We start from the raw sequence: 16,902 nt of genomic DNA, 5'->3' as shown, positions 1-16,902 counted from the left end.
TTTCATTAAAATGTTAACATGACATTAATAAGAAAGGGAAAAGTGATATTCTGGTACTAATACCACATGGAATTTTTTAAGTTGTCCATGCAAGGTCGTAATGGTATTAGGGAGTACAGAAGAATAAATCCAGCTTGAGTTACCTCTTGAATGCATGATTAAAATAAACTCTGCCCTTCCAAACCCTTCTTGGCATCAGAGAGACTGCCATGCAGTTCTCTAGTTAACAACCAGTTGGCTCGCCCAGTACCCATACCATGGCTGCCACCAAATAGCAGCACCACATACACAATAGCGTTACCCCCCACAGCAAGACATCTTGCAAAATTCCTGACACATAGATATTGTAAACAAAGGACACTGGGAAAAATGGGAGGGGAAAAAATATGCATCCTACTGCAGAGGGGGATGATAAAGGAGGATTTTAAGAGACAATAAGGTTGATCTTCAAAATCACAGAACTTAATCCTGCACTCCTCCATTGTGCATTGTGATATATAGTTATGAAATATGTAAGGAGCTTCAAGAGTAAGAAACTAAATGTGTGTGGTGCTGCCATTTGCTGTCAGTCAGTAAAGGTATCAAACCAGGCCAACTGGCAGTAAACCAGAACTGCTGTTCAGTCTAAAATGGATTGAATTACCTCCAGGATTCTTTAGCACCTTAATGATATTGCAGAGCAAGGTTGAAAAAGATCTTTATGGTACCAGTCAAGTATATCAACCCACCCGATTGTGCATGTTCTTATCTAATGGTTACAGAGGAAAGAGCATTAGGGAGCAGTAAAATGAGATAGCTCAGAAATAAAGTTATACTCTCTGCCAGTGATATGTACACTTAATAGGAATTGTATATAGTAAGGATAATCTCCCTACCAGAGATGTCTACAATAGCAGGAACTGGACATACAGTAATAGATAAGAGCATACCCTAGAATAACATAATGGCACAAATGCTTACCGGTAACAGTTAAAACAGTCTCGACACTTTCACCTCCAACTGAGTTGTTGACAACACACAGATATTTGCCAGAGTCATCCACCTTAGCTTCACGAATAATTAGAGTTCCTCCAACCTGCTTCACTCGGTCACCCAACTCAACTGGAGATTTGCGTGCATTTTCCGAGAACTTGAACCACCTGTAAATGACAGTTTAGTTTAGTAATTTTATATGGCCTATTTACGAATTTTTATTTGAAATATACTTTTGGAATACAGTTTGCAAAATTAAAATGTTATGCTACTGTAATAATTTTGATTGTCATGGTGAAGAAACATGAATAATTAAAGTTTATAATTTCTATTTGTATTGAAAAAATGAAACAAATTTCATAATTGAAAATAAACAACTCAAAATTTAAATATATAACAGAATAGTTACTGATCATCAAAGTACTTTACTGTACAAAATAAAATTTCAAAGAGTTTGCTACAAAAATATATTTATAATTAATTTTTACATTATGTGTCAAAGCTAAATACTCAAAGACAGTGAATAAATAAAGAAATACAACATATAAAAAAAAATCATTATGTATTGTACTAAAAATTAAGATGTAAAGCATGTCTTCATTACTAAAAGTTTATGATAACACAATGGAGCTGAAAAAAAGGCATCAGAGTACTGCATTAGTTGCTGAATGGTGCCCCAGTACAGAGAATCCACATAACTTGAAACTTTGACCTACCAAGTGGAGGGCACTGGGTAGGCCTGCAGAGGGCACAAAAGGGTCAGGGCACTGCTCTGATAACCTGTGACCCTTGACAAGTCACTACCAGTCAGTCGTGGTGAAATATTACCAGCTGGAGCTAGAATACAACACCAGATGTGTCACTGGTCTAAGCTATCGTATTAATCACTTTGCCGATGTTGTTGGTAGGGACCCATAACGACCGTTGATTTCTATATACAGTACACGTAATTATAAAAACATTACACAGTCATATCTTAGGCGATGTCTTTAAAAGAAAAATTCTCAATTATGGCCACCAAGGTACAGGAGTAATTCCAGTATACTAACAATGATCTATACTGTAAACTGCAATTATAATACAGTGTACAATAGTATGAAATGTTCTGTATACATGAATACAAATGTCATGTACAGCACAGTATATTAAAACCATACTAAAAAAACTACAATACTTGTAGCAGCTATTTGTTCAAAAGTACAAAAATGTACTGTTGCAGCCCACAAGGTTCATATTATGCATTATATTATTAATTTTAAAGAGCCCCCCCATAAAAAAATAAAACCTAAACTTTCCTAGGACTAGTACAACACAAATATATAATAAATTAGGCCTAAGATAGCATACATTAGGCTAAGATAAGCATACATTAGGCCTAAGAGAGGCCTTCAAAGCAGCGCCTCTGTATTGTGTAACGACCATTTCTCCGATCTCCGTGCGATCACTTCTCCAGCCTATGACTGCACATCGAGTCAGCTATCGATCGGTTTGTGTGCATGGGAACAGAGCACCAACTTTCTTCCATGTCATGGGAAGACTGAACAAAAACACTGTGGTCTCGCCTCTCTCCACCAACGAGGAGGCGACAAGCCACACGGCACCTCGGATGCATTTCCGAGGGTTCCTTTCATATAAAAGGGGTGACGCCGAGGAAAATAAGACCCGCGTCCCTACCAAAACAAAAAAGACCATTAGGCCTAAGATAGCATATAATAAGTCTAATTTGTGCTATCTTATATAGGCCTTAGATAGGTTCTTTGGATACTTTTATTTTTAAGCATGCCATTTGAGCAAATCCAACAGTACAAAACATGAATGAGTTTGGTTCAAGCAGTCCATCTTCTTACATTTTACCAAATAGCTGCAATAAGTACTATCATTATTAGAGGATGGATTGGTATATAATTATCTTACATGGAGGCAGGTAAAGGGTGTGCCTGGGCAGGGCAAAACAAGGCTACTGCTGACGATGACCCTAGGGTCATCTCAGAAAGGCGACTCCCTGTAACTCTTGGGGGTACCTGGCTCTTGGGCTCTGCAGTGGTGTTGAGAGAAATCAGTTCTCACTGGCCAAATTGTATATTTGTACTGTATAACAGAGCCTGAATGCTAAAAATTTGAAAAAAAAATCCCATACAAGTGAAGTCTGGCTAAATTCAACAGAAATGTCTCTATGATCAACACAAATTGTATTTATTTATTATCAAGGTATCACAAATTACACAGTACATGCTAAACTGAGTTTTCATGAGAGAGAGAGAGAGAGAGAGAGAGAGAGAGAGAGAGAGAGAGAGAGAGAGAGTGAGAGAGAGAAAGAGAGAGAAAGAGAGAGAAAGAGAGAGAAAGAGAGAGAAAGAGAGAGAGAGAGAGAGAAAGAGAGAGAGAGAAAGAGAGAGAGAGAGAGAGAGAGAGAGAGAGAGAGAGAGAGAGAGAGAGAGAGAGAGAGAGAGAGAGAGAGAGAGAGAGAGAGAGAGAGAGAGAGAAAGAGAGAGAAAGAGAGAAAGAGAGAGAAAGAGAGAGAAAGAGAGAGAAAGAGTGAGAGAAAGAGAGAGAGAGAGAGAGAGAGAGAGAGAGAGAGAGAGAGAGAGAGAGAGAGAGAGAGAGAGAAAAGGGGGGGGGGCGAGGGAGGGGGGGGGGAGGGAGGAGGTGGTGGTTGTGAAGGAGAGTTGTAGTGGACAATTCATGGAATGACTTGTCTACTTTACTGTAAAACGTTTGCCACCCTTTAGGCACAATATTTCTTATATTTCCTGACAAGGATGAAAAATTGTCGACTTCTGAAGTTTACATTTTCTCTATACTATAAACACGTTAATATATGTACACAGCAGTTGCTCACATCATCAATGACGTCATACCACTCGCCAACGTGGTTTAGCAATTTCAGATTGACTGCGTTAGGTTAAATTGTATACAAATTGTGGTACCCGGGTATCTTCTTGAGGTCACCTTGAGATGATTTCCGGGCCTTAGTGTCCCTGCTGCCCAGTCTTTGACCTGGCCTCCACCCCCAGGAAGCAGCCCGTGACAGCTGACTAACTCCCAGGTACCTATTTACTGCTAGGTAACAGGGCATCAGGGTGAAAGAAACTTTGTTCATTGTTTCTCGCTAGCGCCCGGGATCGAACCCGGGACCACAGGATCACGCGTCCAGTGTTCTGTCTATTCAGCCACCGGCTCCAAGGTAGGTTTAAATCCAAATAGCTTCATTTGTTTGTATTCAAATAACGGAACGTCTAATGAGGCTCTATACAAATAAAGCAGCTCCCAATATGCCTATATCCAAATAGGGGCAGTGTCACAGGCATGTATCCAAATACAAGAGCCGTGTCATATAGCCATGTATCCAAATACAAGAGCCGTGCCATATAGCCATGTATCCAAATACAAGAGCCGTGCCATATAGCCATGTATCCAAATACAAGAGCCGTGCCATATAGCCATGTATCCAAATACAAGAGCAGTGCCCCGAAGGCATGTATTCAAATAGTGTAATGCAACTTGTGCCCTTACCTAAATACCACGGTGTCACATGTGCTTGTATTGTGTATCTGTGACGATCTTTTAACCTGTATCGTAAATACTAAGAAACTTTTACAATAATATAAAATAAAGAAAATGTGTGGCACTGTCGTCAGCGACGTGACGTCACCGACGTAGCTGAGTGCCATGTCCACTCCAGCTTGTGTATTCCACTCACGTGTTCACAAGTCTTACGATGTCTGGTGGATAACTTGAGTTCTAAGGTGTATCGGACAATTATTTCCTAAGTGTTATCTGTGAATCGAGGGGAATCAACTTTCCATGGTTAATTAAGATGATTAATAATATGATGCAGCTGAGTTATAAGTAATATTGATACCTGAACCATTTACTCTTAAGTAGCTAATGTCATGATGTTTCCTGTGAAAATAACTGGAAATAAACGAGAACTTTATGCCCACCTGAAACTTAAAATCAAAGTTATCTGCCAGATAGGCACTAATAATGTGAATTTCAACACCTGGTGACCCATCATTAAGCAAGAAGGTACTCTAGGGGCAAAATAACCGACATAAGTGAGGTGGTGAGGCGTCTTACGTGTAGAGGGGCACCGGATGGCCCTGGGCAGGGCAGAAGAGAGAGGCTGAGGATAAGGTGCCAAGGGTCACCTCAGGCACCCGGGTCCTGGTCACTCGAGGGGGCACCTGACTCTTGGGATCTGACATCAACATAAAGCAGTAAGCAGCGAGACACACTGCTTACAGTGTGACAAGGTGTGACAAGGAAACCCTTATGCTGACAACCTAGTAAAGTCTCCCATGAACTTTTTTAACCAAAATCTGTATTAAGTCACACTGACAAAAGTTTGATAACATAAATATAATATTTTGACTGCGTTACAAGAGTAAGAAGGTGAATGGGAAGGTATTACCTGTAGTGTGGGTGAGGGAAGGCCTGGGCCGGGCAGAGCGCCGCTAGGCTTGACCCCGCCTCCCCTGACACCTCCTGCAGCCGGTCACCTGACAATCTGGGAGGGCCGTGACTTCCTGGCGCTGCCCAAGGTACGTAACAGTTATATATACCTGGCCCATAATATACCAGCCAGCTGGATGGTGAGCATTAAGGTTGTATGAGAGATTCCCACATTGGGAAAGTGTGGCACCCAGGCGATAAGAAGTCTGCGGCCTTCACACCGTATATTTTACTATCTCCTAGAAATACCATCTCATGGCATCGAAATAGATGGCCTATCCATTAAGAGAGGTATTTGAGCAACCTATATAACTTTACATGTAATCGAAGCAGACTTGTTTTGATGTGTTACAGTGTCCGTTGTAGCCGCAAAGGCTCACTGAGAAGCTTGTTACCCCCTATTGCTGCCATATATTAAGGGTGAACAACGTACAAGTTTAGCAACAACAAATGGACGTTGTGTGTGACGTGTAAATGGCATCAACGACAAGAAGAGGCGGCATGGGTGGAGCCGTTGACCCGGCCTGAGGACATCGGGTGGTGCAGCTTTAAGGTGTAGCGAAGGTGGGTCGATACCCACGTGGAGTGAGAGTTGCAGCTGCCTCTACTACCCTGGCCAGAGCCTGTCTCTTCCTCACACCTCTCCTGCCTGCCCGCCATCACACACGCTCACCCACTCTCCTACATATTTTTCATCTCTAATCCAATGTCAATATACATACATACGTTATTTGTTCATGCCGATAATGGAAAGTTTCAAGTTTTCTACACGCACCTCTTATTTCATTCATAAACATTGAATATTACCCTTAAGAATCGTTCGACTTTTCAATTTATTTTTATTTCCGTGCGTAACGGGAAAAATACCTGTATTGAACGCAATGGGATACGGAACTAAACAAAAAATTCATTTTTGTGAAATTCTATCGAAAAGCGTTCATTATAAATTAATAAAATACTAATGTAAATATAATTATGTAATACGGAGCGTGTCACAAGTGCTATATACAATAAAATTAGCTCTCCCTACAGCAACAATGAACGTTCACCCCCTGATTTTCCCTCCAAAATTGGGCGCGTAAATTGCGTGGTCTGTACCTCACGACCCGCCCCAGTTCATTCAGTTTCAAGGTCGACACTCGACCGCTGACTTTGCTAAACTATTTGTATCGTAGCCTATTGAATATTGCACTATATATTACATTGTTAGTGGAGCTTAATGCTAAACACTATTTACATACAATAAACGACGAATATCTGGATAAACTCACACATGTTTGTTTATCACTGTTCCTGCGTAAATTATCAGACAGTTCCGGTATTTTTCATAAGCAAAATTAACGGTGAAATACCTACTTATAATTATATGGCCCGAGGTAATGTTACACACTGAGTACGCTCCTTTATAACCTCCCTCAAGTAAGATCTATGTCACTATATTACACGAGTCAAGAGATCTTTAAGTATCCCCTTCCACCCTGTCAGCTTCCCTATCCTCTATTCTCTATCTATTCCCAATCCTATCTACTACTACTCCTCCGCAACCCGTTCTCGCAAATTTAATAAGTCAATATTGACTTATTAAGTATGTGCATAGGTGACATACTTAACATAATAGATACCCTTAAAAAGATTCATAGAAAACACCGACCTTACCTAACCTACTTAGTATGTTAAGATAAGCATCTTATTGCTTCGTAATTACAATTATTATCTAACCTATAATAGGTATAGGTTAAGTAATAATTGTAATTACGAAGCAATAAGATGCTTATCTTAAGATACTAACAAGGTTAGGTTAGGTCGGTGTTTTCTATGAATCTTTTTAAGGGTATCTATTATGTTTAGTATATCACCTATGCACGTAGTTAATAAGTCAATATTGACTTTACGAATTTGCGAGAACGGGTTGTCCTCCTCCTCCTCTTCCCAAGCTGACCTGCATTTGGCGTTACTGTCCTACGTAGCTGACCTGCATTTTACTGTCTACAGGTTACTGCAGGTTTGAGTGATGTTTCCTATTGGTCCCCGTGCAACATAGGAATAATATGCAAATACACTCTTATGAGGATGTTATAATACACCTTAACTCTGTCTGAGTGTGTGTGTGTGTGTGTGTGTACCCGTGTCCTTGTTCTCTACGTCCGTGTCCTTGCGCGCACACTCTCACTCTCTCTCTCACACACACACACACACACACACACACACACACACACACACACACACACACACACACACACACACACACACACACACACTCTCTCACACACACTCTCACACACACTCTCACACACTCTCACACACACTCTCACACACACTCTCACACACACTCTCACACACACTCTCACACACACTCTCACACACACTCTCACACACACTCTCACACACACTCTCACACACACTCTCACACACACTCTCACACACACTCTCACACACACTCTCACACACACTCTCACACACTCTCTCACTCACACACTCTCACTCACACACACTCTCTCTCTCTCTCTCTCTCTCTCTCTCTCTCTCTCTCTCTCTCTCTCTCTCTCTCTCTCTCTGAGGGCCACTGACCTTGCTGTGGGGGGCGGAGAGCCCTGAACGTTGCAGGTGAGGGCTGCAGGCTGTGTCTTGCCCACCGTGCGCACCTGACCCAGGGAATCGCCATCCTTCCTGGTGGGGCGGACACTGGCCTGGGGCACTGATCCCATCTGTTACTCACACAGTACCCTCCTGACGCTCGCCAGTACTCGCATTCGCGGATGGCGACGAGCAGTCATGAATACTCCCCAACAGTCACCGATGCTCAACACTCGCATACACACACCAACACTCACATCTCCCGTCTCCTAATTGGGAACTGTTCCTTCGCTCCGTCCCCCCTATTCTGTGATCATACCCCTTCCGTGTGCTGTACAGCCATACTCTCTTAGGGCTTTCGCTAGATAATTTCCATTCCTTCCCGTCTACTATTTTTGCTTATTAATGGAATACACAACAAATTATCTTTTCCTATTCGCAAGTAAAAATTAGATGTTTAATAAAATTATAATTACAAACTGGTTTTAAATTCCTATCACCCATAAGACTTGTTAACATAATCCTATGGTTCGGGAGGAGTCGCGAGGCGTGTTAGTGTACTTTGATACCTTTGTCATGGTATCTAGTTTCGTGTCTAATGTTGTTATCTCGGCTTTGTATTAGTGTTGAGGTCCGCCTCGTCTGGTCATTAAGCACGGAGCAACTGGGGGGCTCGTGCCCCCAGTTGCCCGGTTGCTGGTGCCCAAGAGGAGCTAGTGGGTGCGAGAGGAGAGTGGGGGAGTGACCTGAAGTGTGGGAGCGGGTGGGCCTGGACCAGACAGAGCAGCGTGGCGGCGCCTCCAACACTGGTGCGGCTCTCCAGAAGCTTTATCGCCGAGTCCCTCACCGTCGGTCTCATCGTCGACCTTGGCTCTTCACCAACACAACAGTGACATGTTACTCACAGGGGAGGAAGACGTAAACATGGCGGAGGATGAATGTGAGGACCGAAAGACTGAGACAGGGATGGTGAAAGGGGGCAGGATATATTACGAGTATATTGCGCCTTACATTATCAGTACCCTAACACGTTGTACAGCCTGAGTAATGCTTGAATGAAAGTAAAGCTTCCTTCTCCCTTTGTCATTCTACCTTTCATCTATCCTTTTTACTATTGTCACATGTCAACAAGTCTGAGGTCAGTTCAGGCTAGAAATCATAGTCGTGAAGTCCCCCTAGATCTGAGGGTAAAGATCACTGACATAACACAAAGGATTCACCTTCCCATTTGGCATATGACCCTTTAAATGATCCGGTAGAACTTCATAACCTAATTATCTTAACACCCAATACAGACCTGTCTTGTGGTACCTCAACATGTACCTGCATTATGCGACAGGTCCTATGACCAACACGTACCTGTAAGGCGGGATGCATCAGGGAGCTGACAAGATCCTGAGCTATGAGACAGGTCAAGGGACCATAACGTACCTGAAGTGCGGGCAGCTTGAGGAATAACGACGTGTCCCTCTGAGTTAAGCTGTCTGTGTTGTGTGATAGGTTCAGAGACCAAGACGTACCTGTAGTGCGGGACAGGGTTGGCCTGAGCCTGGCAATGGAGGGTGGCAGTATGGCCCACGTCAGCGCCAGCAGCGTGTAGCTTTTCACTGAGGGAGAGCCGAGGAGCAGCCAGACCCACGGGCTCTGGAGGGATGGAGGTAACATGGGGTGGTTGGTGAGGGCTCCTGCCGTAGTCCCCAAGAGCCTCTCGGCATCCTAGCTGCTCCACCAGCCTGCTAGGAGTCATACACCTGCCCCACGAGCCTGTCAGCATGCTTACGTTTGCTCCCACGAGCATGTCAGCAAGCTTACGCTTGCTCCCACGAGCCTGTCAGCAGGCTTACGCTTGCTCACACGAGCCTGTCAGCAGGCTTACGCTTGCTCCCACGAGCCTGTCAGCAGGCTTACGCTTGCTCCCACGAGCCTGTCAGCAGGCTTACGCTTGCTCACACGAGCCTGTCAGCCACGAGCCTGTCAACAGGCTTGCGCCTGCTCAATGCTTCACAACGCCTCGACTCTTTCGCCTTATTATATATAATATTTAATTAATCTGCTCTTTATAGTAACGAATTACTACTGGAAGCAATGAATGTTGTTAGTGCTCCCGCCTACTACTCGTTACTGCCTATATTGTCTTTCAAAATTTGCAGGTTAACGTTACAGTGCATGAATATGGTATTGGTTGAGGGGCGACGACGACCGATAAATCGGATGCGTCCCGTCTGTTATATACCGGGAAATAGCAAGGAGGGATAAGAGCCCTACAGTCTCTTCAGCCCACAGAGCCTACAGTCTCTTCAGGCCACAGTGCCTATAGGCTCTTCAGGCCACAGACCCCTGCAGTCTCTTCAGGCCACAGACCCCTGCAGTCTCTTCAGGCCACAGACCCCTGCAGTCGCTTCAGGTCACGGGCATGACGAATGAAGCTGAAGGTATGTAGAATGATGTCATAACAGACGTCTTCGTCTCTCGCACCTGCCCCGTCAAGGAGAACGGGAATCGTGAAGCGGAGAATATTCAGCTTACGAACGGCACACTGTAGTCTAACGCGAACGCTATGGATTCGTGGGCAGTGGAGAAGGTGATCCACTGTACAGTATTAATGTATTGCTATACAGTTTATTGTTATTGTTTATTATTTTTTAATATTGTATATCTGGCACCAATATCTAGCAATCCCTTTAAGGGCGCACGGAGGGAGCCAACAATGTCTCCTCGCAGTTGACACGAGGATTTGTAAACAAATACATGTGAGTAGTGTGGTTAGCATAGCATCCAGAAAATTAGGTCAGTACTATTCTTAATCTTGCCTGATCATTTATGTTAATTATTATTTATTAACCCTACTGCTTTATACGCCACTGTTATAATTTACTCCTGTCGACCCTAACGTGGGTCAGCCAGGAAGGGATCCCCCAAGATTTTACTAAATATTTCAATGGTTCCTCCAAACAAATCAGGTTAAGAATCACTGGTTTAGACAGTGCAAGAATCAGTGAGCAAATATAACCGATTCTCAATGATTTCGACAAACGTAACCATTAGAGATAAAATCTGAACTTCTAACAGCTAAAATGATTCCATGCGTGAAAGAGAAATCGGCCTGTATGTTACAATAACACAGTAGTATCAAGCTGGTGGTCCACAGTCTCGGTGACATGAGCGCCCGAGGCTCTGCTGCCTGACCAGATTGCAAACGTGCTCGTCATACCGGCGTCCTCTACACGTACTATCTTTGAGACCCCAGTGAACGTCTATGTCAGTGGGACTGTGTGTGTGTGTGTGTGTGTGTGTGTGTGTGTGTGTGTGTGTGTGTGTGTGTGTGTGTGTGTGTGTGTGTGTGTGTGTGTGTGTGTGTGTGTGTGTGTATACCTCAGGGGGACACCGGGATACATACTTGCCTTGGTGATTGATTTACTCACCTGTGCTGAGGAAGACAATTACTCTGAGGATCCTGGGGACCCTGGGGACCTAGATTTACTCACCTACACTGGGAACACAACTATGCTGATGACTCCGGGCCCCCTCACCTGTACTGGGGAACGGGGTGAGCCTGGGCGCGGCAGGTAAGGGTGGCGGGAGAACCAATCTCCGCCTGGGAAGCGTCCACCTTCTCACTCACCGACAGTCGCGGCCCAGCCAGACCCACCGGAACTACACCCAATATTAATGATATTCCTAAGACACATTCGCTACCTTGATCACACTACACACACCTCCGTCATATACACGAGTACCAACACCACCCACGTGTACAGACACACACGTACATAAGGTTATAACCGTACACAAGGTTCAAAAAGGGGCTTTGTCGAGAGTCCTCAAATAATAAAGAGTAACAAAACACGTTTTATATTGTAAACCGGATATAATGGGGACGTGGAGAGCACACGACGCCACGGGAACAGTAAAGGAGCACACGACGCCACGGGAACAGTAAAGGAGCACACGACGCCACGGAAACGATGAACAATCAAGGTAATATAAGGACAATATGTATTACAGCAAATAAGATTTTTTGGCTGAGGATTAGGAGGAGGAGGAGGTGGTGTCCCCATTTTCAACGTCGAGCTTGGGCAATAGATCGCAAGAGCCGACATCGCGACAAATTTGAATATAGGTTTCCTAATCAAGCTTACCTTAAAGCTTTCCTAATTTCCTAAACTTACTAAATGTGGCATACAGGTCAAGAAATCTTCTCGCTCACACTTATTTATCAACACCATAACACCGATATCATTCAACATTCACGACTGACGCTGTACGTTGCTCAACTGACAATGTGTGCTGCTCTACGACTGACGCTGTACACTAATATATGGAAGTTGACTCTCAAAATGGCCATGTTAACAAAAGTCAGGTGACGTGGACGTCAGTGTACGGGGCTCCTCAGACCTCGCCAGGAATGATCAGGGACACAGACGAGATACCTTACCAAACATTACTGCTGCCACACCTATAAAATGACGTCGTACCTCACTCATAAGATGACACATTCTACAAACTTTTAGAGCTGTAAACAATTCAACACGATAAATCATGGAGCCAAAGCTATCTACAATAGAGACAAAAAAAAGATATATAAAGATATAAACACGAGAATAAATTACACCTATAAAAATGTCAACACCCGCAGAAATGTTATGGGTGCTAAAACAGAAGCTTTCACAGCTGTTGACGGACTTTTCTCTCACAAAATCACCCCGTAAGCACACTGGGTCGGAGTTGCCAAAGGCATTATGTCAACAATTTCAAATACAGAAATAATGAGCTGGCAAATAATTGCTTGGTAATAACTCCTGTTCTGCGAATCTTAAACGTGCAGACTATGACAAGGATTCGTCGAGTATTTACGTGTCCACTTACGAAACCTGTACATCATTCCTCAATAATGGTGGCTTAATTTACATTTCAAAAATGGACCTGTATTCATATAATAGTGCACAGTACAGCTTTTTATGTCGTGCAGGGACTAGCGGACCACAGCCTCGACATATGGACCACAGCCACATGTGGACCACAGCCACATGTGGACCACAGCCACATGTGGACCACAGCCACATGTGGACCACAGCCACATGTGAACCACAGCCACATGTGAACCACAGCCACATGTGGACCACAGCCACATGTGGACCACAGCCACAGCGTGACAAGGAGGGGCTCAACTCCTAACTGCCCCTCTCCGCTAGGTAAACTTATGTCCTTGAGTTAGGGTAGATCTCATAAAGTTAAAGTTAGGATACATTATAGCTCATTAGTTTGGGTTGAATGTGAAATTCACCACCAGTCTCCGTGGTGAAGTGGTAAGACACTCGCCTGGCGTTCCGCGAGCGCTATGTCATGGGTTCGTATCCTGGCCGGGGAGGATTTACTGGGCGCAATTCCTTAACTGTAGCCTCTGTTTAACTCAACAGTAAAATGTGTACTTGGATGAAAAAACGATTCTTCGCGGCAGGGGATCGTATTCCAGGGATCTGCCCGAAACGCTACGCGTACTAGTGGTTGTACAAGAATATATCAACTCTTGTATATATCTCAAAAAAAAAAAAAAAAAAAAAAAAAAAAAAAAAAAATTCGCCATTCAACTTTCAGTGCAACCGGGAGTCAGTGGCTGAGCGGACAGAACACTGGACGCGTGATCCTGTGGTCCCGAGTTCGATCCCGGGCGCCGGCGAAAAACAATGGGCAGAGTTTCTTTCACCCTGATGCTCCTGTTACATAGCAGTAAATAGGTACCTGGGAGTTAGTCAGCTGTTACGGGCTGCTTCCTGGGGGTGGAGGCCTGGTCGAGGACCGGGCCGCTGGGACACTAAGCCCCGAAATCATCTCAAGATAACCTCAAGATAACCAACACAAATAACCAATATGCTCAAACGCTGGTATCTTGCAGACAAATACACCAGACATCACCATTGTTCTTCGGTAATTGCATATGTTTAACTATACCTAAATCAAAAATTAAATTTAAAAAATTACATGTGATATTTTCTATTTCTGATCGATTGACAAACATATTCAGCACAGTAAAAATAAATATACAAACTATTAACTATTGCTTAATGTGAAAATAAATTTATTTTGTGATGGAATTTATACTAATTTGTAGGAAAAAAAATGTAAACAAAAAAATACAAGCATTTTGACTCCAGGACGAGCTGCTCTATATTGCCACCTGCTGGAGGCTTCAGAAAACTGGCGGTAAACTCTTCAAGTACCGAGCTCCGTCCATCAAGTCCGCTGAGATGTATTTAAAAAAAAAAAGTGTAAAAACAGAGCTCGGCTGAAAGCTTCTGACCGCCATATTGGAACACCTTGTTGATAGCTCCACTAGTGTTTAAAATAACTGTTGCGTTCTTTAAAAGGTCTCGCCAGGAATTCAGATGGATACAATTACGATATATTGTTTAATATACAAAATATTTAAATTATTATTTCTACCACAGAGTTCACTAACGTCGCTTTTCCGTTACTAAAGGCAATATAGTTTTAGAGCTGCAAATTATTTAATATAACAAATAACACAACAAAATAAGCTATCTACAAATAAATGTTCATACAAAATTTAAGCAAATATATAGATTTGGTACAATGCGATTAGCATTATACTAAAGCTAGTATAACTATAATAATATAATGCAGATGCAAATAAATGCAAATGCATTTAGTATGCAAATAAATGCAAATGCGTCCAGTGTGTGGAGGGACTGCACACACACTGGACGCAAGCCTCCACACACTACAGCATTACCCACTCAACACTCACGGCTCCACTTCGCTAGCAGACCACATCTGAAAACACGTGAACCCTGACCGCAGAACTTCGCACTTACGCACAGAACCTGCACTTCGTAAGAAACAATACCAGAATTATCTAAGTACCTTAATAAGTTACCTTCAGCCGTTAGAAGAGAGCGTGGCTGCAAATGGCCAAGGTACTGGCCGTGGCTTTAAGGCATTGAGTCGTGTTTTAGCGGGAACGCACCTGTGTGTCGGGACGGGGTGGGCCTGGGCTGGGCAGGTGAGGGCGGCCGAGTGGCCCGCGCTCCACACAAAAGCTTGACCCATAAGCTTCTCGCTCACAGTCAGTCTCGGGGCTGAGAGACTTGCCGGATCTGGGGTGCCACACAAGTACTATATTATATATATATATATATAGTACCCCGTCGGGGAAGTGGCTCAAATAGCCTCGGCTATCACTTCCTTTTGACGGCCGTGATGGTCAAGCGGATTAAGGCGCCCTGTAGTTACCAGTTGCGTTGCTTCTGGGAGTATGGGTTCGAGTCACTTCTGGGGTGTGAGTTTTCATTCGCATATAGTCCTGGGGACCATTCAGGCTTGTTCGCATTTGTGTTCCTCACGTGTGCCCCAAAGAATGAGGTGATTTGGTGAAATGCTATGCCCAAGATTACCATCCGAGTTGCCGTCGGGGAAGTGGTTCAAATAGCCTCGGCTATCACTTCCTTTTGACGGCCGTGATGGTCAAGCGGATTAAGGCGCCCTGTAGTTACCAGTTGCGTTGCTTCTGGGAGTATGGGTTCGAGTCACTTCTGGGGTGTGAGTTTTCATTCGCATATAGTCCTGGGGACCATTCAGGCTTGTTCGCATTTGTGTTCCTCACGTGTGCCCCAAAGAATGAGGTGATTTGGTGAAATGCTATGCCCAAGATTACCATCCGAGTTGCCGTCGGGGAAGTGGCTCAAATAGCCTCGGCTATCACTTCCTTTTGACGGCCGTGATGGTCAAGCGGATTAAGGCGCCCTGTAGTTACCAGTTGCGTTGCTTCTGGGAGTATGGGTTCGAGTCACTTCTGGGGTGTGAGTTTTCATTCGCATATAGTCCTGGGGACCATTCAGGCTTGTTCGCATATATATATATATATATATATATATATATATATATATATATATATATATATATATATATATATATATATATATAATATATATATATATATATATATATATATATATATGTCGTGCCTAGTAGCCAGAACGCACTTCTCAGCCTACTATGCAAGGCCCGATTTGCCTAATAAGCCAAGTTTTCCTGAATTAACATATTTTCTCTAATGTTTTTCTTATGAAATGATAAAGCTACCCATTTCATTATGTATGAGGTCAATTGTTTTTTATTGGAGTTAAAATTAACGTAGATATATGACCGAACCTAACCAACCCTACCTAACCTAACCTAACCTATCTTTACAGGTTAGGTTGGGTTAGGTAGCCGAAAAAGTTAGGCTAGGTTAGCTTAGGTAGGTTAGGTAGTCGAAAAACAATTAATTCATGAAAACATGGCTTATTAGGCAAATTGGGCCTTGCATAGTAGGCTGAGAAGTGCGTTCTGGCTACTAGGTACGACATATATATATATATATATATATATATATATATATATATATATATATATATATATATATATATATATATATATATATATTTACCTCTCTTGTGCGCTCACCAGTTGATCGCTGTCACTCGCTAAACCCATCCACCAAAAATTATAGTACATATGGCTACTATAAATGGAATGTAGACAAAACTATCGTTTTATACTATTGGAATTCCAAAGTGCATAACAAAATCTATAACCTAATCACAAACCAAACCTAGGCCAAAATAAGTAATTATTGGGTCTAACTTGCAATTTCAGACCTAATCTAGTATATACTTTAATATATTAAATTAATTTAATATAGTTTATCAAGGCAAATAGGGGGACCTTCGACAAGCTGCCAGCTTCCTGTTCTCGTCGAGGCCACTAGTGTTAGTGGCCCTCAGGTAATTCATATAAATACATAATACATTAGGTCTTTGGAAAAGTTTGGCTGTGTTCTTTTTTCGGCCCCTCAAGAAAATTATTAGTATATAACGTGAACCATTTTGGGGAAGCAACAGT

General features: G+C 43.0%; 1 protein-coding gene across 1 annotated transcript in view; it reads right to left on the bottom strand.

The window, feature by feature from the left end:
* Dscam1 (Down syndrome cell adhesion molecule 1) overlaps positions 1–16,902 on the bottom strand; it is a 659,150-nt gene that overhangs the window by 551,605 nt on the left and 90,643 nt on the right. Inside the window, exon 4 of the mRNA XM_069321167.1 lies at positions 961–1,139. Coding sequence (XP_069177268.1) covers positions 961–1,139 — 179 coding nt within the window. The remainder of the gene's footprint in view (positions 1–960; positions 1,140–16,902) is intronic.

The sequence above is a fragment of the Procambarus clarkii genome, chromosome 9 (assembly GCF_040958095.1).
Source record: "Procambarus clarkii isolate CNS0578487 chromosome 9, FALCON_Pclarkii_2.0, whole genome shotgun sequence".
NCBI lineage: Eukaryota > Metazoa > Arthropoda > Malacostraca > Decapoda > Cambaridae > Procambarus > Procambarus clarkii.
The sequence above is the reverse complement of the archived record's forward strand: the minus strand, read 5'-3'. Positions and strand labels throughout refer to the sequence as shown.